We start from the raw sequence: 26,696 nt of genomic DNA, 5'->3' as shown, positions 1-26,696 counted from the left end.
CAGTTAGTGAGGATTTGGATCAGGTAAAACACTTTAATTGCAGATACTTGACAAACTGAGTGCAGTTAATGCTGTCTGTTTCGTAGCCTGCGGTATTTATTTCCAAGTCGGGTCTCGGTGTTTGGGTGCTGTCCCCTGTGCCGGTCCCCGCCGTGGCCGCGCCCTCGGAGCGGGGACAGACGGACACAGCGCTCGGGTGTCTGGGCGTGTGTCGGGTCGCTCGCTCAGGTCTTGTGCCCTAGTTCTTGAGAAAACTGGGACTGAGCCGAGGAGGTCTGTGCACAGATACAGCCTGGCTTACCTGGAACCTGGGAAAGTGAGGCGCTGTGCTGGTTTGCCATGCCTGTTACAGAACTCCGAGATGGCGAGTTACGTCTGGGTTTAAGGTGACCCTCTGTCAGAGGTGTATGAGGGATAGAAATTATTATTATTATTACTATATATTATAGTATATCTATTTTAAGGCTGATTTTGAGAAGGTACTTAGCACTCTCCAGGTGGTTCGTGCCCACCCTTTAGCACTGTTTGTCTGCTTGCATTTATTCCATTCTCGACTGTCCCCCCCGCCCGGTGCCGTCCCTGCGGGCGCTGCTGGCGGCGGGCAGGTGCGGGGCCTGGGTCACAACCCCCTCAGGTGGTGCCAGCAGCCTCCCGCCCGTGCCCGAGGCCCGTGAGGGCGGGGATGTCGGGCCGCGTTGTCTCTCCCCGAGCCGCCCCGTCCGTCCCGTCCCTGCCGCGGGGGGGAGGCGCTGCCCGGCCCGGCCCGCTCCGCTCCCGCGCGCGGCTCCGCTCCGCGTTTTCCGGGCCGCGCCCGAGCGCTCTCGCGCCGGGCCCGCGCCGTGCGGGGCCGGCTCTGCCCGCCATTGGCCGCGCCGCCATAGCCCCATGGGCGTGCGGGCCCGCCATTGGCCGCGCGCGCCGTCCGTCAGCGCGCGCGTGCGTCAGGCCCGGCGCGCGGCCCCGTTCCCTGCTGTGTGCGGGGCCGGCGCGGGGCCGGTGCGGGCGGGGCCGCTCCTCGCTCGTCCCTCGCTAAGATGGCGGCGGCGGCGGCGGCCGTGGCGCGGCTGGAGGGCCGGGAGTTCGAGTACCTCATGAAGAAGCGCTCGGTGACCATCGGCCGCAACTCCTCGCAGGGCTCGGTGGACGTGAGCATGGGCCACTCCAGCTTCATCTCCCGCCGCCACCTCGAGATCTTCACCGCCGCGCCCCCGCCGCCGCCGGCCGGCGCGGACGGGCCGCCACCCCCGCCGCAGGGGGACCCCGCGGGCGGCGCGGGGGGCGACTTCTACCTGCGCTGCCTCGGCAAGAACGGCGTGTTCGTGGACGGCGTGTTCCAGCGGCGCGGGGCGCCGCCGCTGCAGCTGCCGCGAGTGTGAGTACGCGGGGCCGGGCCCGCCCGAGCCCGCGGGGGCACATGGCGGGGCACGGCCGGGAGCGGCCCCGGCCCCCCGCGCCGCCACCCGGCACCGCCGCCCTGCCCTCCCCGCGTCCTTCCCCCGCACCGACCGCCGACACCCCGGGCGCCGCTCTCGGGCTTCAGGGGACCCTCCCGGGCGGTTCTGCACCGTCGGGGGGCTCCGGGCTGAGCGTCAGAATCCTGCAGCCCCCCCGGGGCTCTGCCAGAACGCAGGGGGGTTATTCTGGTTTTTTGTGGCAGTTTCCTTGCCTGATTTCAGCGTTTATTCTCACGGGTAAACCGAGCCGTCCACGTGAAATGCTCCTGCTGGCCTTAGCGTTTTCGAATGTTTTCCTTACGTGACAACAAATGTATTAAGGGGCTTTAAGCGGTAATACATTCCTTTGCCATTACCAAACATTAACTGTCTGTGCAGAATGATTTTCTAGGGGGATACGTGAGGCCTTGCCCGCGACATTTAAGGGTGTGTTGAACTGTAAATAAGTGATCTGTGCTCTGAGGAGTCACATGTAGGAAAAGTGAAAGTGTGTTGGTTTAGTGTATTTTAGCTGCCTTGACTAAGAAATACCAAAAAGGTTACGAGTGCTGTGGCTTTATAAAGCACATGCCATCAGTGACACAGCCTTAATGCCTTACAGGCTTTTAAACTGTGTTTAGGACGTTGTTGGTGTATATTTTCTGCTTTGTTGGCTTAATGTTGGTGTCCCCACCTGGTTCCTCTGTGAAAATCAAATTGTCTTACCTTGCTGCTTTCTAGGAAATGCCTGTTCTGGGCTTTAACAGTGCCAGCGTCTGGAGAGTTGTATAATCCCGAGTATAGTTGGAGGACTTGTTTGACCTTTAACTGTCACTTCTATTTTTGCTTTCTGCTTTTTAATATTAATAATTATTTGGCATGTGGTTAATCTGTATTTTAATCTAACACGTTTATGAAATGCAGATCAAATACTTTTATTCTTTGTAAACAGTTTGGTGTAATATACTAATTGCAAGCACAATTGTGCATGATATATGTTGATTGCAAACAGTCTAGAATTAGTTGGAGTAATTTAGTCAGTAGCATTCTGTTAAATGCTTAAGACCTCAGGAAAAAAAAAAAGAAGTACAGCTTCTTCATGCTGTCCACTGACTTGTAATTTATTCTAGTTCTTTCCATCAGTGTCGCTTCTCAAGTGGAAAGAAAATTGGGAAGGATTTTTTGTGTGTCACTTTTTAATTGAGCACTGATGAGAAGTTGCTTGTAGTTAAAATTTCTTCCCCAGTGCCCGTGGGTGGTGGTGCAGGAACTGGCATTTGCTCGGAGGTGACACCATTCCTTGGGCCGTGCACGCACGGAGCTTCCCATTTGCAGGGCCGTGGGCTGGTGGAAGTGGTGATCTCCTGCTTACAAAATGTAGGTGTGATGGACCATCCAGGCTGGGAAATAAAAGGTGCTGTGCCTTCAGCCCTGCAAGGAGTGGTGGACGAGGGGCTCCGGTCACTGTGCAGGGGGTTGAGCTTCCCCCTGAAGGGCAGGAAGAGTCCACAGGGTCATCATTAGATTGGTGATCAGGAGCAAATGCTGCTCTGTTGCTTAAAAAAAAAAATAAACCTGTTTATAAAACAGAAGTCTTACTGGAGTTGAATGGGGAAATAGTAGTTTCATTATTTGCAAAGCTTTTTTTTGTTTTTAAACAGGAGGCTTCAGGCAAATCCAGGGTCCTGTTTGCTTCTAACAAGTCCTTACTGTGAATTGCTGATGACTAATATTGTTTGTAGCTGTGTTCTTGAGTTTCCTTGTAGATTTAACTGGTCACACTGAAGATGGGCTCCTGGATTTTAAGAATCAAACTTAGTTGCCTCAAACATTAATGGCTGAAGCATGATTGGAAAGCAAGTAATTTTGGTGTGAGTTCAAGATTGATGATTGCCAGGCTCCAGCTGAAGTAATCACCAGATCTATTTTTGTTGTTGTTTAATCCTGCTCTGTTGCCAGTAATAAATATGCTCTGCCTATGACTACACAATCATCGGAAATTTTAATGGCAGGTGAAGTTTAAAGAATTCAGGGTGGCCTGTTCCTTCTGTTTGTTTTTAAGTGATCCTGGAAACCAAGAATGGAGGGTCCATCCCTGTTTTGTCTAATTAATAGTGACTTAAGATGTCATCAAGTAAAATACTGCTGCAGACTTGAAATGTCTTATTTACTTGTCACTAATAATTGTATTTCTGTAGTTCCAATGTCCTTGGTATTTATTTTTTTCTTTTGTTTCAGCACAGTATTTAAATATGACTGCATTAATAATGCTGTTGAGCTTCCTGGTGTTGGAAGGGAAAAACAGAAATATAACTTCGTGGTCTCCTGCAAAACACACATTTTTAACATCTGGGGAAATTAAATTATTAATGTTGGAGTGTGCACTTACCTGTAATAAAAGCATCTTTCCTTCTACAGATAGAACTGTCACAAAACATGGAATTACTGTGCATTAAAATAAGTGTTCTGGTTGCTATTTTTAATTCTTCCCTGGAAGCCTCACTCACAATTGAAATGTTGAAGTTATCAAGCAGGAGGTAATAGCAGTGGGAAGCGTGTTTTTGTTTTCCCAGTTCTTGACAGACTCACATACCTACTTGTGTATGTACAGACCAGCTGTCGGCTCGGGAGATGAATCGAGTGGGGGTGGGGAGAAAAGAGCCATTTTTGTGTGTGTCCAGCAAGGAGCTCTCCTGTCACTGTCATGGCACACATGGCATGGAAGAACTTCCAGTCTCCTGCCAAAGACACCCGAATCAAAGCAGTGCAGTTATCCTTACACAGCTGCCTTTAGATGCACAGACTGTCCCTCTCTCGTAAAACGCATGGTTTTTAATGAGTTTCATTTGCTGCCTTTGGAATTTTCCCTGCCTGCAGTGAAGGCATCGATTGGATGCATTGCCAGGTAAATCATAACATCAATATTTGAATTTTGAGGTACTTGGCTGGAAAAATACCTTTTGTGCTGGGCAGAGCAGGGTTTGTTGCCAGAGCTGTTGTGTACAGCTCTTGGAGAGGCAGCATTCCAGACAGATGTAACTGATACAGCTGCAAAAACACACGGACTGCTGGGTACAACTTCGCTCTGAAGGAGTGCTTTTGTTTTGGTGGTGTTTTGGGGTTTCTTGGATGTGCTTTGTGTGTTGGCACTGCAGTTCACAGAAATCCTGACATCTCGGGGGCCTGACTGTTCGAGGCGGTGTCTTATTCGTTTTGACAGACCCATAGACTTTGTGTTTTAGTCATTGCTTTTGGTTTTGCTTTTGTGGAAGTAGGTTTGTGATTCATAGACGAGGTACCATGGACACAAGGACAGCATTTGTAAGTCAGAGCAGAGACACACCTAGTCCCTGACCTGCCTCCAGGAGTGGTCATGGCAGATGCCCAGGGAGGTCCCTAAAAATGGATCAAGGCAAATGGTTTTGTTTCCCTTTGGATCCAAAGTCAGAGTTCATTTCTTTTTGAGTAAAAATCATTTACTGTTTGCATTTTTCTCTTTTTTTAGTAATTGAGTTTGGGGTTTTTTTGTTTTGTTTTTAATTTCTGTATCTATCCCTGTGACCCACAGTGTCCTTGGGCAGTGAGTTCTGCAACGTCATTGGAGCCTATATTGGGAAAACACCTCTTTTTGCTGAGGTTTTTGAACTTGATGCCTGGTAATTTCATTTGATGCAACTGAAGCTCTTTTATAGTAAGAGACAGTAAATAACTCTCCCATTCTGTCATTCACTCTGCAGACTTCTCTACATCACTCAGTGTGGGTGCTCTTACCACCTCAAGTACATTTTACTTCAGGCTTATGTTTACTGACTAATCCTAAGTCAAGCCTATATGGCTGGAAACTAAAATTTTGTTTGTCCTCTCCTGCTTTTCCTCCTTGTGCACAGAGGGCTGAACCAATATTTTTACTTAGGTCTTATGGTCTGGAGCTGCATATTGGGGTTATTGGTGTCTTTTAAGCAGTAGAAGTTTTCCTGCTGAGGGAAGCCAGTCCATTCTGAACAAGGATCAAGTATCCAAGATTCCTTGGAACAGTTTGTTGTGATCTTTAGTGTCACCTGAGCAGGAAATAGTGCAACAGATTATAGAGAACCTCGAGTGTATCACTGCACTTCTTTCTGTCATCTGATTGCAGTTACTTTATTTACATACAAAACTGCAGCGTCTCTGTGTTTGGAACTGACTGCACGTGCTCCATGGAAATTTCTCACTGGAACCAACAGTGGAGGTGAACAGACCATAAACATCTCCTTAGGTACTGCTCCTTGCTGGCTGAGGAAGAACGTGCTTTGTTGTGCTTTGGGTTATGGTTTATGTTTTAAAGTTTTTCTTATGAAGATAAGTATTAGATACTTTAAGAAATCAAACAAAACACATTTTCCAAGCAGATTTTGTTAATATATATTAATATATTCTTACAGTGTATTGCAGTCTGTACTTAGAACATCTTGGAAGTCCCTCAGGCTGGGTGGGCACCTGCTTTTTCCCTTCCTTGACACCACTTTTGACAGGGACAGACAGTGGCTGGTGAGGACGACAGCTGGGTGAGATGTCTGTGAGACCTTGGGGTGGGCTTGTGTTCAGAGGTGTATTTTGGAGCTCCAAGCTGCCTGTGTTAAAACTGTCAGTTACTCACAAATGACCTCAGAGCAGAAAAGTAAGAAACGTTGGACTTGGCTGTGACTTCAGAGAATCAGACTCCAGAAACTTTGATTTGCTGTCTCTGGCAGACGCTGGGCCTGGGCCACGGTGACTAATAGGTCAGCTGGGCTGGGCTTGGAGGTGGGTTTTTGGCTACTTCAGAGTAGGATTTGCAGATGTCAGGCTCAGTAGCAGGAGTGTTCTCACTTAAGCAGATCTGACTGAAGAGCAGCGTGGGAGGGAGAAGGTAGAGCACATATGATTTGAAATGGAAATGGAAATAGAGAGGAGCGGGAAGTTTCTATAGTAATAATTTGTGTTACAGTCGTTTCTGGCATCTCTTTTTTTTTCATATTTCCCTCTCACTTGCACACACCTTATGAGTGATTTTTTTTTGGTTGTTAATAAAACAGTGTTGCAAATTGTCAGATACAAATCAGTTGATTGAGGTAAAGCTTAAAAAGTTTATATTTGGATTAATTCCCACTTGATTTGCTTTTTCTGTTGGTATGATTGATATATATGTGAAACCCAATTCTACAATTTTACTTATCTTAAAAGTGTTCTTACATCTCTGCTTAGCTACAGGAGTAAGTACATTCTTTGTAGTTATGTGAAATACTATAAACTGGGAAATCATCTTAAAAATTTATGGGTTTTTTATTGTCTGTAAAGTTCCAGCTCTATGACAAAAGCAAGATGAGTGTTGTTCTGGTTTAAAGGTGTAAAGTCAGTATTAAAATTGTCTGTTCCAAGAATCTGCAGTTGAAAGAGAGTTTTGAGATTCTTACCTTCAGTTATAATAATGAGGTAGGAGATATGTAAATTAAATCATTCTTTGCATTGATTAAATCAAAATACAATACTGCTCTCCTGTTGTGAAATGTGCCATGTTTGAGTAGGAAGATACACTCAGCTGATAGCAAAAGTAGTAAGTTAAATGAGCTAATGAAGAAAATAAGTTAATCTTTCACCTTGGCTTTTCAAAATAAATATGTTTGATTAATTTGCTTTTAATTAGGTAAAAACACTCTAGTGTAAATATTGTTCCTTCGTGAAGGTAGATGTGTTTTAGTGAGTAATTCTGCTGTGGAGGAATTCTGCTGCTGTTGGGTTTTTTTTTGTTTGGGTTTTTTTTTTTGAGCATGTGTAATTCTCATGCACAAAGCAAAGATTTTTTCGCAGTCATGCCTGAGCTGTTCAAAATATGATTGTGCATCTGATTTGCTGTATTTTTCAGTAAATGCACTGGCACTTCAAGACCTCTCAAGTGCCTTTAACTTCTATAAAATCATGTAAAATACAGGAAAAAAATAATCTTTCCAAGAAAATCAGGAATTGGCCATGTGGTGATGTGAGGCCGTGGCTTTTGCAGCTCTAAGGAGTTTTCCCAACAGTTCATAATAAGCTGCTGTCTGTGCTGAAATCCTGGGAAGGTGGTGGGTTTATCTGCTGCCTTGCTTGTTTTCCTGATAAAAAGTTGATGTGTAGTGACATTTGTTTCCTGCGACTTCCTGCCTTTAAGGAGTTTTCTGACCTAGATAAAGCAGTGGAGGGAGGAACCATATTTATTCTGCAGCTATTCCACGTTGGATGTTGTAGGGAATAAACGTTCCTTCTTCAGTTTAGGCTCAGCCACTGCTGCTTTATCACTGAAGGAGCTGAGGGTTTAGTGAGTTACTCACAGAGCTGGTGCAAATCTTGGTCATTTTGTGATGCATCATTTTTTACAGGGAGAAAGAAGGTCTGTGCATGGTTGGAGTCTTTGTTTCTTCCTGTTTGAGTGATTCTGCTGCAGCCCCTGCACGTGCTGCTGTGCTGCTCTGTCCTCTCAGGTACTGCCAAGCAGAAACTTGGACAAAGCACCACATCCATGTGTGCTGGAGTATTGGTGGGAGGGAAATGTTCAGTGTGCAGGATTTGAGAGTGTCTTAGTGAATATTGATGTGAACACATCATCTCTGTGCTTGTCCCCGTGCACCAAATGAAATGAAAACCAGGAGCACTTGACAAGCAGTTCTGTCTGTCCTGATGCAAACATTCCTGCAGCAATGCAGCTCGTGTGGGTAAAGGATGTGCATGGAATGGAACACTTGGAGAACTGGAGCTGTAAAGTAAAAAAGCCAGAGACCTGTCATTATCAGGATGTTATGCAGCAGGACAAAATTAGTATAAAGTTGACTGGAATTAATTTTAATTCAATGCTAATTTAAGGTTTTAAGAATTACAGAAGGGAGCTCCAGCCAAAGCCCTGCCAAAAGCAGAAATGACTTCACCATAAGATTGGACTACTCAGCACCTTGTCCATTTGGATTATCCAGGGATGGGAATAACTATAATTACATAAAATGCTTCATGTAACTACAACTCCATATTGAAAAAAATAGTGTCTATATTCCCAACAGCAGAATTTCTGGAATGCACAGGCTGGTTAGAATAATGTGCAGCTTAGTGCTAAATCATGATAAGAAAGTACTTGATCATTGCTTAATGTTGCTGCTTGATTCTGTTGTTGGTGATCTGAAGTAAATACAATAAATATTTACAGATGGAATCAGTGTTGGTAAACATTGTCCTCACAAATAACGAGGACAAAAAATGGAGTCAGTGAATCCATTAAAAAAACCCAAAACAATGGCATGTGAAGAATTACACGGCAAATCTACAGGGTGGGAAACTGTTCTGAAAAGTAGTAGGAGAGTGTATGTGAAAGCCATGACTGGGGAGATCATGAGATGCCTGTTGTGACATGATGCGTCAAAGCACTGATGTGAGGACAGTGTGGAAATAGGGGAGTGGGGAGGGGCTGGAACATCACATTGTTCTGGAGTCAAATCTGTGTTAGAGAATCTTCCAGAAGTGCAAGGATTTACGTGGATGATTACTGAAAAGAATGGAAGGCTGGAGGGAGCCCCAAGTAGTGACAGACTTAAGGGGTTCAGTCTGTTTGTTTTACCCAAAGGGAGCACAGGGTGGCTGGGTTGGGGTAGGTCCACTTTGATGGGGCTGAATTGGAGCACTAAAGGCTCACTAATGGGTCACACAGGGGTGTGAAACCCCAGAGGCTGTAAACTCAACTGTCAGGGTTTGAACTGAGCAGGGTTGGGATAGTTTGCTTGTGAGAATGGTGGGATCCCTATTTTCACCATCTTCTGTTGATAAAAAACCAGCCCTTGCTGTAGTTGGATCTGGTGATGGGGGCAGTGCAGGTGTGGTTGGGTGACATGTCATGGCTTAGGGTTAGAACAGGTACATGTGAGGCTTTTCTACTTCCCCTGCAAGCCTTTTTTAATAATCTGTCATGGGGTTGTAGCAAGAGACTTTTTTATTATGGGTTTTAATGAAGAGTCAGTATTTGGCTTGGTTTTTAATTAAAATTGCTTCTAAAGCATCAAACATCTAGTTGGACATTTGTGTATTTACACTTGCCAACAGTGTTCTCACAAGCAGATGATTTTGATGCCTTTGTTCATTATTGGAGTAGTTTTTTTATTGGAGTACACTGCACAGTTCCAAAGATAATTTGTGTATAATATACAGTGATTCTGTGAAAATTCTTGTTCTTCAAGTAAGTCACAGATACCGGTCATGGGGTATAAGCTGCTTAGTTCTTGTGTTGATAAGTCAGGTTAGTGTGTAATGGAAAAGGTGTTTACACTTTGTGCTGAACTTAAAGTCAGGTTTTCTAAATCACTTAAAGAAAGGGAGATGAACGTGTGGATTTGATTCAGAAATTATATGGACAAATTAATGTATTGATAGAAGTTGCTTTTAAATTCTGATTTTTCACTGATGGGTTGCGGTATGGGAGCAGATATTTTGATTACCCTTTTCCTTCTTTTTTTCCTTTTCTTCCTTTTTTCCTGTCACAATTGGGAAAAATTAGTTTAACTTCCACTGAGGCATCAGTTTTCTCAAAAAGAAATGTTGGTGTCTTAGCACAGTGTACAGTTATTTTACTATATCTAAGGTAAAAGTGTGATTATTTATGAAGATAGAAACAGTTACCTGGGTTATTTGTTTGTTTTAATGTTCTTTGTTGTTCTTTTAAGACTGAGAATACACAAAAAATTTGGGTAGAATATAACTTGGGCAGACAAGGCCTAAACATGCAGTTCATATACTTGAGTAGCAGACAGGCTTGTTGGTTAAATCAGTGCAGTAAACACACAAGGAGGGTAGTTGGGAAGGATAAATGATGGAAGCTGGCTCTTACAGAAGAGACTTTCCCTCCTGGGGTGATCCCATGATCTTTTGCCCTTTCCAGGCAGGTGAAGGCCTGCAAAGCAATGGGGGAGACAGAGAAATAAGATTAAAAAGAGTAAGGCTTAGAGAAGGGTGAGTGTACTCAGGTGTGGGGGGTAAGTTCAAATTTGAACCAGAGCAAGCTGATCATTTAAGCAAGTAAAAATGCCTGTAAAAATGATAGTAAAGATGGTGAACACTCTCAGGCACACGGGAGATTCTTGGGGTTGTCCTGTGCAGGATCAGGAGTTGAACTCGGTGATCCATGTTGGTCCCTTACAACTCAGGAAAATCCATGATTGATTTTAGCATCATCCTCTGTACAGGTTAGAAAAATGGAAAAGGAGAATTCAGTCACTACATGGGAAAGGTGAGGACACCGGGCCAAGGTGTTTTGCTCTAGAATATGGGCAGAGAATTTGTGGGGTTTGTAGTTGTGTGAGGAGAAATGAGAGGGTTTGCTGGGAGCCTTGAAAAAGGACTGGGAAAAGTTGAAGATCATCTCAAGAGCTCAGGCTGAGAAGCAACACAGTTGTGGCAGTTCTACAATGTAAGGAGGCTCTGACTTGGATATTTAATGGGGAAATGTGATTTAGAAGAATTGGGGTCTCCCTTTTTAGGAACATTGGCTGTGCTTTGCTGAGTATCTGAGCTGATCCAGTGTCTCACTGCTGCTGAAACGGAGCAGGGCAGGGAAGGTCCTGTTCTCTGCAGTGCTCCTGACTGCAGGTTGGGCTTGGCCTTGGAGCTCATCAGATGTTCCGTGAGCCACTGCTGTCTGCTTTTTCTGCTATTTTTGGGTCTTTGCTGTTGCATTGAAGTGGCTCCCAGAGAGCTCTGGCAGGCAGTGGAGCTGGCATGGAGGATGTGGTGGGCCTGCACAGGCTTTGGGCAGCAGTCAGCTGGCTGGGTCTTGTGGAATTGTACATGAAGGAATTGCAGTTTTAAGAGCTGTTACACTACATGAAATAAAAATGGAAAGGAAAAGAAAGATCCAAACCGGTGTAAGACCCAAACTAATTTTGATGTATTAAAAAAAACACTTGCAGTGTAATGTAAAAATGTTTTAATCCTGAGAGTTCTTGGATAAAGGGGTATGCTTACTATTTGTTTTAAGTTAAAAAATTTAGAAAAAGGTGAATCTAAGACTGGACACACATGACTCTTTTGTGTCATACCATGTGCTTTCTGGCTCTCCTTTTACAGTCTCTCCTTAAATGTGAATACATAGAGAAAACCATGAGAGAAAAAGGATTGCAGGTTCCTTGGTTATGGATCATCTCCTGGCAGAGGACAGTGTTAATGTAGGGTCTGCATTTCATGTACTGAATCGCCCCATCTCCTGCCTAAAGCCAGGCTTTGCTCCCCAGCTCACTGATCCTGTTGATGGTTTAATATATTGTGGAGTAGTGGAGTCACAAGCTCAAGGGAAAATTGAACACTGAGGATATAGTGGAGGTAGATGGCCCTTTTAAAATTTTATGTGGTGTTTTTGTTTGTAGTGTGTGTGTGTCCCAAAAAAGCCCTTTCATCTTGGAAGGCAGACTTCCATACCTCTGAGGCAGGTGACTGAGTAGAGCTTGTGCAGCTTTCTACTGACTGCCTGAAAGAAAAGCACTATTTTGAAGATAATTGTAAAAACCTCTCTGATTTTTACGTGTCCTTCATTGCAGGGGCTGCATATACCCACAGTGAATTTTCAGGAAATATGTAAATCTGCTGAAGTTGGCAGTGCAGGTAGATCGGGTGTGATTTGGATTTCCTGTATTGCCTTTGAGGCCTCAGCTTGATAGGCTGCAGAAACATCTCAAAGTTGTCATTGGAGGGGGCTTTTGGTGTCCCTTCTTTGTGCAGGACAGTAAATCCAGAGTGCCCTTGAAGGCAAATGTACAGTCAGTAAATCAGTTGAGCTCATCCAGCTTTCCAAAACTCCTTGGGTAACAGGCCTGGAAGTAGCTGCATTGGCTTCCTGCTCTGGTGGAAGTGGCTGCTCACTCCAAGTCTTTCTCCAGGGGGAAGTAGTTCAGCTTTTCAGTCAAACCATCACTTGGAGGAGGAGCAGATGATAACAAATACCACCCTTCATTTCCAGTGCAGTGTTTGGGGAACTTGGGTGCTGACAGAGGTTAGTAGGAGTGAGTCACACAAATGATCATCAGTCAAACCCCTGTTTATCACTTCCACAGGTGTAAGCAGTCAATAACAGCACTGAGCAAAGAGGTGTTAAAGGAAGCAGAGTTACTTCCTTTCCTTACACGTGTGAATGTCCTGGGTGTGGCTGGCTCAGGCTCAGAGAAGGTTTATAGGAGGTGTTGTGCCTGGTATGGTTTATCTGGATATGGTTTATGGTTGAACACTTGTTCTGAGGAAAGCAGCTGAAGCACTTGTGTGTAAACATGACCCAGGATGTTCTGTCAGAGGGGTTGGTGGCTCTGGTCCTCTCTGCCCTTTTATCTCACTGAATGTTTTTGCTTTTAGGAATATGAGGTGCTGCAAACCAAACACTGAACTGTTATGCTGTTCAGAGGCTATGAAACCCCTGGTTTGAAGAATGTGCAATATATTCTGAAGTAACTTTATTAAAATTACTAGATTGGGTAATAAGATTCTCACAGAATGATGAAATTCATCCTCATGCAGTCCTACTTCCAGTGGTACTATCAAGATCAGAGGACAGCCCTTTTCCTGGCACCGCTTTTGCAGCTGCATCACTGAGTGGAAGAGAAACGCAGCAGTTTGAGGTGGTTCCCCTGTGCTGGGAACGTGGGTTCTGAAATGAGTGCAGAGCTGAATTCAGAGCGTGGGGTGGGCTCTACGGTTTGGGGTTGGGTAGAGTATTATTCATTCAGCTTTCTGGATATTGATAATCACCACAAAACCTTTTGGACCTGGGAAGCCCAGTGTGTGGCAGTTGAAGTGCTCGGGCGCGTGTGGCAACTCCGGAAAGAGATGCAATAGGTAAAAACCACAGGAGAAGTTCAGTTGTTTGTTTATCCTCTTCAATTGAAATCCAAGCCTTTGTTTTGAAAACCTTTTCCTGGTATTGGTCTGTCCATAAAGCTGAGAAATGCATTTTATTCTGTTTCATCAGCAAATTCCAGAACCCTTTAACAGTGCTCAAATGCCTTGTGAGCCCTGGCAAGACAAAACACCCCTGTGCAGTGAGAGGTGCAGAGCTGTGCCCTTCCTTGCCTGTTCCATTGCTTAGTTCTCCACTCACTGCATCCCCTTTTCTGTTTTCCTGCCTCCTGAAGGATTGCTGCACTCTGGGGAGTGCTGCAGTTGGAGCAGGATCATGGAGAGCCTTCAGGAGTTCTTGGGAGCTGAGTTGTACAAAGTGTTGTGAGTGGTGAAGCAGAGGAGTGGGGTGAGAGGGAGGTGACAGCAGCCAAGCTGACAGCAAAGCAGGCTTTTCCAGAAGGCTTTCATTTTTACTTGTCTTTGCTTGAATATCCAATTCTGTGAATGTCCAGCCTTTCTGTAGCAAAACTTTCTTCACTATAACTGAGATTCTGCCAGAAGTCTGTTAAACTTTAAAAAAAAAATTCAATTTTCCTAGCTGTTTTCTTTTTTGAAGGTTTTCCTGTGGGCTAAGGTGCTTTTTTTCTCAGAAAGTATTTTTTCCTTAACTGCATCATAGGATATAGAGAATATTGCCTGATTCAGACAGAAAAATTTGGCACTAATTGTTAAACTCATCTGAAGATAAAATGGAAAACCTCATTCACAGCTGGGAGAAGAACTCAGATCCTTCCACCTTCCTCTGTTTTAAACATGCAAGTCAAATTCAAAGCAATTTGTGATGGAAATGTTAAATGTCCTTCATGTATTCTGGCCTGTTGTGAATGGCTTTTTCTGTCTCTGCAGTGCAGCCAGAGCACTCCTGCCAGCACACCCTCGTACACAGATGTTGACTTTCCTGTCAGTAGTGAAACAGCTCTGCTTGTTTTATGGGGTGGTTATTCTGAGGTTGGAAGATTGTTGAGCCTGGAAGAGATCACTAACCCCAGCTTGCTACTTAGCTATAAATAAGTTTGGTCTGCTGTGGACTAGTAAGTACTCCAGATTCTTACGTGAGGTTATTCACTATTATCTGGGGCTATCAGCAAACTGGGTGGTTTGAAGCCTTTAAAGAAAACAAGCATGCAAGCCATGGCAAAGAATCAAATAAGCATCTGAATATAAATAATTGAGCCCTCAGTCAGAAGGATAAAATGAAATTCTATAGAAGTTTTAAGTTTGGGGTTACTGTTGAAAAATTATTTTGGCTTAATAGTAGCTGAAGGAAAGATTATTCATATTCGTGGATGTGTGTTCTTTGTGTTAGCTGGAAAGTGTGACATAAAATAATTGAACTTCATCTGAAGAGCTTGAAAGCTTGGTTATGTAGAATACAAAATAACCATAGTGTGGGAGAGTGTGATTTTGACTATTTGGAGAAATAACAGGGAGAAGAAACTGAGGAAGGTGGTTTAATAAGAAATGTCGGTTGTAAAAATCGGGCGTTTCCACAGTTTTTGAGGTGGAGATAAAATCCTGAAATGTGGAAATGAACCTGAGAGATGTCAGTCTAGGAATGTGTTGTCCAAGCCTCTTTGTCTGGGAGGCTTGAGAAAGCAGGGTGTGTTTTTGGTAATTCTCATAATACTCCTGTGATTCCATTCTTTTACTGAAAGGTGTTGATGTGGCTCATCCCCAGGGTAAACTCATAAACTCATGTGTCTGCAACTTGTTCTTTTTGCAACAGCATTTGATAGTGCAGGGTTTGGTGATTTTCTTGTTCCTCCAGTTAAATTCTTTATCTGGAAGGTCTAAGTAGTTTAGGGTTAATTATTCTCAGATAAATATAGGTAAGTCCCAGGGGGGTTGGGAGCCTGTTGCAGTGACATTGCACTTGAGCTGGGACATCCCTGGGCTCTGGGGAGGGAAGTGCTGGTTACTGGATGTGTTACACCAGCACAGTTTTGTCCTTCTTGTGACTGTTTTGGTTTTGTGGGAGCTGCTTGTTCAAACTTTGCCCAGGAGGTTTGGAGAAGAGAATATATGCAGCTGCCCAGTGTTTTTTTAGGGATGCTTTGTGGTAAATAAATTGCTGACTGAGAACGCAGTGACAGTGTGTGAGACAGAGACAGCAAGGACTTGGGCTGAGCAAGTTCTTCACTGAGAGAAAGAGACTTTTATTTTTAAATCCGAAAGGCCCCCAGATACTTGTGATGGTTCACACCATCTTTAAGTCATTAGAATAACCCTCTTAAAGATGTTCTAAATGGAGACAGGATTTGACTCGTGCAGGTAATGATTTAATACAAAAACACAAAGGAAAGAGCAATTGCTTGGGGGATTTAAAATGAAAATACTACAGGACAGGTATTGAAAAGGAAGTAAATAGATCTAATAGCAGGCACTGGTTTGGGTGCAGAAGGGGCTGATTTGGGTCAGAGAGGAGCAGACAGCAGCGGTGGTGATCCTTCCTCAAAGGATCTGTGTGTCAGCACAGAAACAACATTGTTGGTACGGCTCTGACAGAAATGGAAATGACTGTGGAGAGGGGAGGCAGAGCTGGCTGGTGCAGAAAGCAGGTATTTGAAGCTGCATGTTTGAACTCCATCTGAATCAGGTGTTTTTTTCCCCTGTGTTTTGGAGTCCTAAAACTCCCCCGGTGTGTTTGCCTGTCATCTGGGCCGCGGGTGGCACCGTGTTCTGTGTCGCTGTGTTTGAGATGTGAGTGACAGAGGAGTGTGCTCAGCTTCAGGGGGGGCTGCTGGTGTGCTCCTTAAATGTGTGCACTGCTCATCCAGAGCCTGGATCCGGGCACAGAGTGGCCTGGAGGAGCCACAGACACCACAGTAGTCATTTTATGTAATCTTAGATAAACTGAGTCTACTGCTTTTAAAAGTTGCTTCACGCTACCACTGGTTACATTTAATATAAGCTCTTGAAGTGAGCGAGCGCCAAGCAAAGCATTGTTTGGAGTATGGAGAAATAACCTGGGAGCCAAAATTAGCCCGTGCTCATGTGGAGTGGTGTGTGTTTCGTCAGGGCTGCCCAGATCACGTCGTCCCTGAAGGCAGCACATTTCAGCTTTAAATGTTTGGGCTGTTACAACATGGAACATGCTGGGGAGTGGTGCCAGTAACATACGCTGCACATATGACCAGCACATGCCCCACTTGAGCCCAGCCCATGAATTATTTACTTTTTGTTACAAGCTGTTTATTTTTGAGAGGTTTTTTCCCCCTCTGTCAGTGTCAAGCACTGAGCCTTTTGTTTCCTTTTTTTTTTTCTTTTCCTTTCTACTCTCACTGTTGATTCTGTGTTTCTAAAATTCTCTGCTGTGTTTACCCCCGCCCCTATTTTGTGTTTGTTTTCTCAGGAAGCCATCCCTAGTCCCTCCTGTGGTAGTGTCATTGAAACTGTGGAGGCCAGGCTGATTTATTTTCAACTTCAAATTAAGAGATAAAATGACCTTATACTTAATCTTTTGGGACTTGGTCTATATTCATTAGTTAGCTGTGATACTTCTTCTTAGTAAATTTTTTACTGTTATGTTCCACATCTATGAAATGGCAGGTTTTCCCCTCATCCCTTGCCATCTTTGGTTGGATAAGTGGTCTGAAGCAGACACTCCATAGGCCTCTTCTGATTTTTAAACTCATTTTTGATGACAGCTCAAGTTCCCAGACTGCCTGTGACTGTTCACTTGCAGCAGCTCTGTGCTGTGGGTTGTGGTGCAGAACCTCAGAGTGAGCACTGACCCAGCCTGACGGGCTGGGGAGCTCTGGAGAGCAACAGCAGATAAAACTTTAATGTACATACAGATACATTTCATCTCTGCCCTGTGTTTCATAACATTTTAGGGAGTGTTACCTCTTGGATGGGATCAGGCTTGACACAAAATTAATTGGACTTGGTGAGCTTTTCAGAATGAATCATCTCGTAGTTATTTGTGTGCACTGTAGGTAACAGGCTTAGCATTGCATACTACTTTATATAGATTATTCTTTTAAATTCAGTTTTCTCCTGAAAGTGCATTGAGTTGAAGGATATGCTGTTACAGAAGGCTTTTGTTTCCCTTCTGAAATATGTTGGTAAACTTAGTCTTTCAAGCATTTGCAATAATTAAAAGTATCCTTCTCACTGCTCCTGTTCTTAGAAGCTTGCTTTTTTAATTTTCATGTTAGATTTATACAGTAGTACAGGTTCATTAAAACACGAACGTTTTAAAAACATTTAAAGGAAGATTCAGGCCCTGCAAATAAACTATAACTAATCCTTTTGTTCCAAGGTTGGTTATAACAAGCTAATTGGGAGTTAAAACTGAAAGGTCTGTCCTGTCCTGTGTGTGAGCTCTGGTGTTCACATCGTGTGCTCAAGTCAGATTAGTTTACTGGTGGGCCTGAAAAACAATCCCTGGGAAGAGAAGGGGAGAGGCAGGTTTGGGATTACTTTTCTGACAAGTCAGAAGTGCAGCTTTTTCCATTACCAGATGGAAAGATATTAATAAGATTGGTAAATCAGTTTTATCAGCATTTCGTAGAACCATAGAACTTTTTAGTTGGAAAGGACCTTTAAGGTCATCGAGTCAACCATTGACCAGCACTGCCAAGGCCACCACTGACCCATGTCCTCAAGTGCCACATCCACATGGGTTTTAAATCCCTCCAGGGATGGGGACTCCACCCCTGCCCTGGACAGCTGTGCCAGGGCTGGACAACTCTTTAGTGAAGAAATTTTTCCCAATATCCAACCTAAACCACCCCTGACACAACTTGAGGCCGTTTCCTCTCCTCCTGTCCCTTCTTCCCTGGGAGCAGAGCCCGACTTCCCCCGGCTCCCCCCTCCTGTCAGGGAGTTGCAGAGCCAGAAGGTCCCCCCTGAGTCTCCTTTTCTCCAGGCTGAGCCCCCCCAGCTCCTTCAGCTGCTCCTGCTGCTCCAGCTCCTTCCCCAGCTCCATTCCCTTCCCTGGACACTCTCCAACCCCTCAATGTCCTTCTTGTTGTGAGGAGCCCAGAAGTGACCCCAGGATTGGAGGTTCCTCAGCAGTGCCAGCACAGGGGATGGTCACTCCCTGCTCCTGCTGCCACACTATTCCTGATCCAGGCCAGGTGTCATTGGCTCCCTGCCCACCTGGGCTCATGTTCTGCTGACCAGCACCCCCAGGTCCTTTCCCCTCAGCAGCTCTGCAGCCTCTCTGCCCCTGCCTGTGGCACTGCAGGGCGTTGTTGTGACCCAAGAGCAGGACCCGGCTCTTGGCCTTGTTGAACCTCTCCCTGTTGGCCTTGCCCATGGATCCAGCCTGTCCAGGTCCCTCTACAGAGCCTTCCTGCCCTCCAGCAGATCAGCACTGCCCCCAGCTCGGTGTCACCTGCAAACTGCCCAAGGGTGCCCTCAGTCCCCTCATCCAGATCACTGATAAAGATGTCAAACGTGGGCCAATGTGAAAGTTTTCTGCTCGTGGAAGATCATTCTTTGTGATTCCTGATCCTGTCTCCAGGGTGCAGCTGCCTCCTTGTGCTCTGGCACCACTAAATCCCTTGTCAGCTGGTTCTCACACTAACCAGAGAATACTATTTCCTTCTTAAAACTGTTCTTTAGCCGGGTCACTTGGTGCTGGGGGAGTCAGTTGAATCCCTGAGGGGCTTAACAGCCAGAAGTGTCCTTGACCACCTGCTCCCCAGGCAGGAGAGATCCAGGGTGTTTCTGGTTGCTGGATTCACAGTCATAATTGTGACCCACAGACCTTGGAATAAGAAGAAAAAGGAAGTAAAAGGAGACCCACTGATGAAGTTGGACTGGAAAAGCAGCAAAAGCGTGCTGGTACTATTTTTAGTAGGTCCAGGCTGTGTGACTGATGGTCCTGCTCTTGCACTTCACAGGTGTATCTTTGAACGCAGATATTTGATAACCACTTCCTGTTGAACTTTGTGTTGTGTTTTTTGAGCAGTGATGAAGAATTTAAGGTTTCATGTAGTATTTCAGGCTCTTTGAATCAGGTGAAGGTGTCCCGTCCCGTTACCTGGACAGTTCTCAGGGAAAAGTCACTGATTCTTCTGGCACATCCACATAAACTGGTGTTTTCTCAGGAGAGAGAGCAAAACTTGAGCATAAGATACAATTTTATAACTGAACTAATTAGTGCTCGTAAGGCCTTTCTGCTGCAATTCCCTGTGATGATTAAAGGAGTGATAGTTTAAAAATATCTAATGCACCTTTTTGACTCTCTCTAGAAAACACGACAAACTCGTGCATTACATTCACCATTTAATGAACAATCTGTGCATGTGGGGAAAGAAATCGTGATTATTCCTTTTTTTTAGGGAAGGATGTTAAAGAACATAAGTTTATAGAGACTGTTTTTAATCATCTGAGATGTCTGTTGTCTTAGTTTTTAGTTTTTCTGACTTAAAGCCTGTACATTGTTGTATACTGGGAACATGTACACGTGTTATTAGAGTGCAGGTTAAGGCCATGGTTGTGCCCTCCAGAATTGTTAAAGGGTCTCTTAGATCTTCATATTTTAATCTTTGTCATCTCCATTTTTGCTTTGATTTTTTTAAATGGAATTTAAAATATTAGTCTTTTACTTTTTTCCAGATGGATGTTTCATAAGATCATAAAATAATTGAATGTATGAGTTAAAAATGAGGGAAATGGGCTCCAGATATGTAGTATTTGTTGCTACATCTGTATTTATGATAACTTTAACTTAGGGGCCACATTGGGCATTATGGTAAATGCCACATTTTTTGTGGTGCTTCCTGTGCTGATACAGGGATTTAAATATATATATGTTCTCAGGATAAAAAGTTTTTTGTTACTATTGACAGAAGTGTGGTGTAATGCTGTACACACATGGGAAATTAGGAAAAACTTTCTGTAACTAGGGATTAACATTTCATTTCACCATCTTTCTGAAATCCTGAATCTTACAAATATCAGTTTTTAAGGGTAAATGGAAACATGTTAATTTAAGTGCTGTGAAAATTAGTGTTTGCAGTTCTCTTTATGCAGCAGCATATGCATGGAACTCATTTACATCTCTTCAGCTCTGCCAGACAAGTGGATTCTGCAGTGGAATTTTGAAGAAATCCCATCACTGATGAAATTGTTAAATATTCAATCCCACATTCCAATTTTACTACAGAAATGTGTGATTTTGTAGCAATCAGTATTTGTGCATGACAGAAATGAAATAGCAGCAAATGGCCTCCTGGTGCAGGGAAGGTCCAGAGTGGGGAGTTTCTGATGGATAATTTGGAGGAGTTTGTGATCTGACAGTTTTGACAGTCCCACTGAGGGAAGGTGCTCCCTTGATAAACTGGGGAAGCCTGACTTGAGCAAAAGTCACTTTGCATTTCCAGGAGGGTGAAAGTCAAACATATTGCTTTATCTAGATCTGGGAAAGCTTTGGAAATTTCTGCTCATCCAGGGAAGTTTAATAGTTGGAGCAATGCAGCAGAATTTTCCTCTGTCCAAGAACTCTTTGGAGTTGATTGCAGCTTGCTTTTCATTCAGCATTTCAATCGTTTAATAAACTTAACAGCATCAGTTTGGCTGCTCAAGAAGAAGAGAAAACTCAATATTAATTTTTATTCTGGAAGTCTCTGCTAATATTGTGTCATTACCCACAACGTTGCTTTGTCTCTGACACAAAGGACCAGAGTTCAAAGCAGAGTGAAACAGTGTATTATATACCAGAACCCTTTTTTTTCTGTATAGATGTTCTTTGTTTTAGAAAATGTAATGCTCTGGAAGAGCTAAATCACAGAAGAATAAATAATAAAAGGTCTGGAATTCGAAAAGAATTCCAAAAAAGAAAAGAAAACCAAAAGAAACTATTCTCAAGACATGGTTTATTATCAGAAAACCTCAGATTGGGGTTGGGTCACACAATCTACCGAGATGCTTTTGTCATTGCCCTCCACAGCACGTTCTTTGTCCCGTGGGATTGATCCCGTTATTGTGGATCGTGGTGCCTGCTGCAGGAATGCAGATAGACTGAAACCAGGCTGAGTGGGGTGCAGCAGTGCCCTTGATTCACATAGGACAAGGAATAAAAAGAAAAGTGAAGATAGTACTTGCCAGATATTTCCCTCACCAAAGCAGTTTGGTTATTGCAAAAAAAAAAATAAAAAAAATTGATAGTTTGGTTTTTTCGGCCAGTGAAAGTCCTTGCATTTTCATTCCATTGGTATGGGGCAGGGTAGGAGTATGATTAATTAAAAATAGTAGATATAACATAGGTAAACAAAATTAAAGTGAGTCCTTTGGTATCCCCAGGGGGTGGGATGTGTCCTGGCTGTTGAGCAGCTCCAGTGGTGCCTCACAGGGACATTTGCAGGTGGTTCTGCACAGGACAGGTGACAGGAGTGAGTAACACTTGTAGTAACCTGACAGCTGTTTGCCATCTGGAATGAGGAACTCTTCATTGCTTTCCTTTAGTAATAAAGAAGAGTCATTTTTAATATTTAGGATATAAAGTTTAGCTTCTCCTGCTTAATTTTTTGTAATTACTTGAAATACTGTTTTAATTTTCTTCTCTTTGATAGTGGAAAAAAAGTCCTGCTTCCCATAGAAGCACAGGTTTGTGTAGCTTGGCATCTGCAAATTCTACAGTATTTAACTATGGATTTAAATGAGAATGTATGCATTTAACGTGCAGTTTTCATGGTGTAATAGTAAAGTAGTGGTGAAATGAAAATTCCTTTAGCTCTGTTTGGGAGGATGTGATATGTTGCTCAAGATGTGTGTGTGTTGCTTTTTGCCATGAAGGCTTCACAGCCACGACTTTTGTGCTCCTTGAACAGCTCCTCTTGTGCAACAAACTCTGATTAAAATACCTCAGTCTAATTTAATGAAATAATGTCCCTTTTGCTGAAGATGTGTCTCTCACCTGATGTTTTGCCTCTTCATGTGTTGTAGAAGGAACACTTGGGGGACAATCCAATGGTTTAAACAAAGATTGGCTGTTGGGGAAAAATATGTTCTGTTCCCAGCTCTGTTGCACACTTGCCAAAATGCCTTGGCCAAGTCACAAATCTGTTTAATCTGTTTTTGAAAATGGGGATAATACTTCACGGGCGGGAGCAGGGGGATGATGATGATGGAATTTCAGTGCTCTTTTCCAGCACTTTTTATCAAGAGCTCTGCCTTTTAAAATGGATCCCTTGGGGTTTGAAGGGGATTACTTGGTCTGCAGGATAAACTCCCCAACTCTCTCCCTGCTCCCTGTTTTTGAGGACTACTGGTGCTGGTTTTCTTGGTGCTCCAGGCTTTCTTACATGCACTGTTCCTGTGGGAATGCTGCTATCCCTGACCTTTGGTGTTGCCTTGGAGTGCAAAAACCACTGGATGTAAGGAGCTGATGTGTGTGCAGTGTCAGTGTGTTCTAATGAAAGGTGTTACAGAAAGGAGAGCAGTGAGTTTAGTTATGGTTGAGACCTTGAAATTAGCACATATAGGAACATATAACTTAGTTCTGGAAGGTTATTTCCCTTTATTGGTTCAAATTTCAACCTTTCAAAGGGAATGGTTTGAACAGTTCCTTACTGGAGTGTTTTTTTGTGTAGTAGGTACAGTACAGATTTTAAATTCAGATGTAATGGTGGTTTTGCTTACCTCTTTGAAGCAAGATTGAACTGAGGTGACTTCAACTTTCTAAAACATCAGCAGATGTCTACATTTCAGCTCGAGTGGTTTTCTGCTGAATCAGTCAATTAGCTGGAGATATCAGTGGCTCCTGATAGCAGGTAAGTGGAGCTGTTGTGGCTGGGACCAGAGCTGGTGCAGGAGGCAGGGAAGAGGTTTTCTTATCCCATGAAACCATCCCTGAGGTCAGGCTTTTATTGCTGAGAGCCTGGTTGGTGCCTGTGCTTCAGGAATCTCGGCTTGTATTGTTATTATTCGGTGTTGTTTGGAGGGGGGTTCATTTTGCTTTATAATGAGGGGGGGTGAGTGAGAGTCTGTGTGTGTGTGTGTGTGTGTGTGTGTGTGTCCACACCTAAACTCCCTTTAAATCAAGGCAAAACAGCCACTCCTGGACCTGGTTTCTCCAAAGCACATCAGGCCTTTCCCTTCTGTGGGATGAGCACCGGGAGGTGTCTGTCCGCTGTCACTGCCTGTGGAGACAGATGCTGAACACGGGTCCGAGTTGAACACTTGGGGACATCAATCCCATCAATCCCATGCTTCATGTTTCCGTGCTGTCCCCTTTCCGTGTCTGTGCTGCTGCTCCTTTATCAGTGCAGTGACAATGATTGGCCTGTGTTCTCATGCAGACTTTTATTGAGTCTGTTTTTTTATTCCTGGACGGATTTCCACTTGCGTGACTCTCTGACCGGTTCAATCGTGTCTGTTGTTTTTATTCCCTTTTATCCTTCTGCACTTTCCTGCTGCCCCTTGCACAGCCCACGATTTGAGAACTTGGCATGGTCTCAGAACAGCTCAGGAGGAGGAGGAGTGCTTCTTGAGGGATATTTTCCAATAACAACGTGCTTGTTGTAGATTAAATAGTTTTGTTACTTTGTGGCTTTTCAGACTCTTTGGCGTCTTGATTGGTTCTTGAGTGCCCCCACAAGTGAGGAAGGAACCTAAATTTATGGAACACTGTAGAGCAGCCAGTGCACAGAATGTACCTAGAGGGTGTGCACATTCACTAGAGAAGTTTTAGGAATTTGCAAATAGAAGAAAAAGTGAAAGGTGCTTTGAACAAACATTCTGCAGAGTATGGTTGGTTAAAAAAAATCATCACAGAATATCATATAAAATCTGGATTTGTGCTGAAATACCCAGCCCAGCAGTGTCACCACAGTGAAGCAAGTATGGAATGGCTCTTGAACACCAGCCATCTTTAGGTAACTGTGAAATTTAATTAATGCCCATAACTGTGAGAGAAGAGGCTGAAAAAAGCCTGTTCTTCGGCCAGACAGGCAGATTTAGGGGGGAAATGAAACACTGCTGTCTACTCAAAGTTCGAGTGGTAGGAAGCAGTTTTTGTCACTCTTCAATGGCCTGAGTTAGTCATGGATTTCTGTGTCAAATGAAGGGCTGTGCTGCTCTTGGAAGCAGAGTTCTGTCTTGAAAAGCCCACCTAAAATAAACGTTGCTTCCTTGATTCGGGAATAATCCTTGTGTGTGCATGCCTGCCTGGGTGGGTAGCTGCTCTCTTGGTAAGGATTAGGAGGTTTGGGCACAATTTTGCACTGGAATGCAGGTCTCTGATGAGGTAATCAATGAAGGCTTTTGTTACTAAAGTAATGTATGAGTCACAAGTGCTTTTTTTATGGCTATGCTTGCGTCAAAATACATCATGACAGCACTTGTTCACTGTACTCCTCCTCCTGCCTTAATTGTGAGGCATGTGAGATGCCAAGAGCTGTCTGTTTGGCTCCCAGCAGTTTGCTTTGCTTTGCTGAGAGCTTCCTGTTTAACACTGAATCATATTATTAGAACTTCAGTGTTTCCACGTGAACCTTTGCACCCCCACGAGTACCCTGTGACTGAGGGCACCTCGAACTAACCAGCTTGGTGGTGAAGGATGGAGTGGCTTTGGTTTGTCTGCATCAGCTCAGCTGTGGTTGGAAATCCTGGGCTTTATGGAAAGTTTGGGAATGGCATTTACTTTGGTGAAAGTTGCAGCTTGCATGTTTGATAATAGGAAACCATTGTTAAATGCAGTTATCTGGAAGGAAGAAGAAATGATAATTGATTTTTACTTTCCCTGTTGCGAGTGTTTTGTTTCTGTTTTTTCAGCAGGAAACTGTTGTGTTATGGAATGATGTATGTAGGCTCTGTTGGGACTCCAAATAGCTGTTTGCAATTTGGCAAAGACAGAGGCACACAGTCTTTTGGACAAATTTGAAGTTGTTTTTATAGTTTAGAAGGAAATGTAGGGATTGAGACCACACAACCTGGCTCCGCATACGGCTTTTGTGTACAGAGATGCTAAACACCCGAAAATGCAGTGTTTCCATAGGCGGAGTTTCTTTTGTGTTCACAGGCTGGGGAGCCTCAAATTCCAGAGGCATTACATGAGCAGTTTTAATGAATTAGTGTCTGGTTTTCCTGCAGCAGATGTGACAAGCAGCTTTATAAGCTGCTTCCCATCGATCGCTGTTTTCCAGCTCTTTTGTGTCTTTCTTTTGCTCAGAGAAAAGCAGGGAAGAGCTCGGTTTCTACAGTAACTGCTGCCTACACTCCTGCCTGCAGGCCAAGTGCTTTCTCAGTCCTGCAGCCTGTGCAGGGCTCCTGCATTGAATTTCTGTACGTTTTGTTTGGGTTTCTAGTTTGTTTTTTCTTTTTGCTCCTTTAAATATTTTGCCCTCTAAGAGGAGAGGAGAGTGCAGTGGGAATCGGTGATTTGGAGATAGGTAATTTTAATTAACCACAGCACACTGCCACAACTGTAAGACAACCTAAATGTTTTTGCTGCTGATCGATAGCAGTGTCTGTGTGGTTGGGATGCAAAGAAAATGAGGTGCCTGGCTGCTAAAACAGGAACCTTTGGGAATTTGGGATGGCACTTCTGTGATGCCTGTTTCTGTAGCGTAATAATGCAGGGCAGGGCTGAGATCAGCTTCAGCTTGTTAATAGAATTCTTTACATTTGCAGCAAAATTTGCTGTGGTGGAACAAGTCCACACGTCATTTCAGCCTAAACTCTGAAACACTCCTGGTGAGATTGTGAATACAGGGTTAAAAATACCCAGTTTCTCATGACGTCAGCTCCGAGTGGGAACGAGCTGAGCACCATTTCAGACAAGGTCATGTGTTTATTACTCAGTTGGTGTTTGCTGCTGGTGCTTCAGGAATGTTCCTGTTGTCGTCATCAATATTCTGCTGTCATAGGATCATTTCTTGACGCAGGCATGCTTGTTCCAGACCCTTCTGAGGGCAGGTCAGCACCGTTCCTGTAAGGAATACCAACCAACAGCTTCCCATACTGCTCATGCACTTGCTAAAACACGAGCAGGGAAGTCTGGAACCGAGGTTTCCCATGGGGGAGCCGTTAATTTACAGCGAGATCGTATTTCCAGCCTTTGCTTACAATTTGGTACAAGTGTTTTATTGGGGAGCTTGAATTAACATGAGGCTACAGCAATATTTCATCCCTTGTGATGCTGCAGAGATCTTTCCTTTTGAATCTTAAGACATCTGAGAGAGTAAACGGATCAGGAATCTTCAGGGTGTTTTCCATCCTGCTTGATGGCGCACCTGAAAAAACAGCCAGATCCTTGTGAAAAGCTCAGAAGGAAAAGTCAAATTGCTGGTTTAAAAATGTTGAGAGTGTTTTGTTCCTCCTGGCACCAGAGGTCGAGCGTGCCATGGAGCCCTGCTGCTCTCTGTGGGGGGGACGTGCTGTGCAGTTATTGATCCTTGG

The 26,696-nt window shown here is 44.0% G+C and overlaps 1 protein-coding gene across 9 annotated transcripts in view; it reads left to right on the top strand.

The window, feature by feature from the left end:
* The window catches only part of FOXK2 (forkhead box K2), a 68,299-nt gene that overhangs the window by 19,904 nt on the left and 21,699 nt on the right, over positions 1 to 26,696 (top strand). Inside the window, exon 1 of one of the 9 annotated variants that reach the window (XM_027691572.1) lies at positions 998 to 1,372. The exons of 5 other annotated variants lie outside the window; for them this stretch is intronic. In XM_027691572.1, the coding sequence (XP_027547373.1) occupies positions 1,035 to 1,372 (338 nt within the window). In that variant the 5' untranslated portion in view covers positions 998 to 1,034. Of the gene's footprint in view, positions 1 to 997; positions 1,373 to 3,932; positions 3,971 to 4,215; positions 4,339 to 7,811; positions 7,910 to 26,696 lie in introns of those variants that run through there. 3 more of the 9 variants (XM_027691575.1, XM_027691573.1, XM_027691576.1) reach the window with 3 other exon arrangements.

Source organism: Neopelma chrysocephalum, unplaced genomic scaffold (assembly GCF_003984885.1).
Source record: "Neopelma chrysocephalum unplaced genomic scaffold, ASM398488v2 Primary Assembly neopelma1_84, whole genome shotgun sequence".
Taxonomy (NCBI): domain Eukaryota; kingdom Metazoa; phylum Chordata; class Aves; order Passeriformes; family Pipridae; genus Neopelma; species Neopelma chrysocephalum.
The sequence above is the reverse complement of the archived record's forward strand: the minus strand, read 5'-3'. Positions and strand labels throughout refer to the sequence as shown.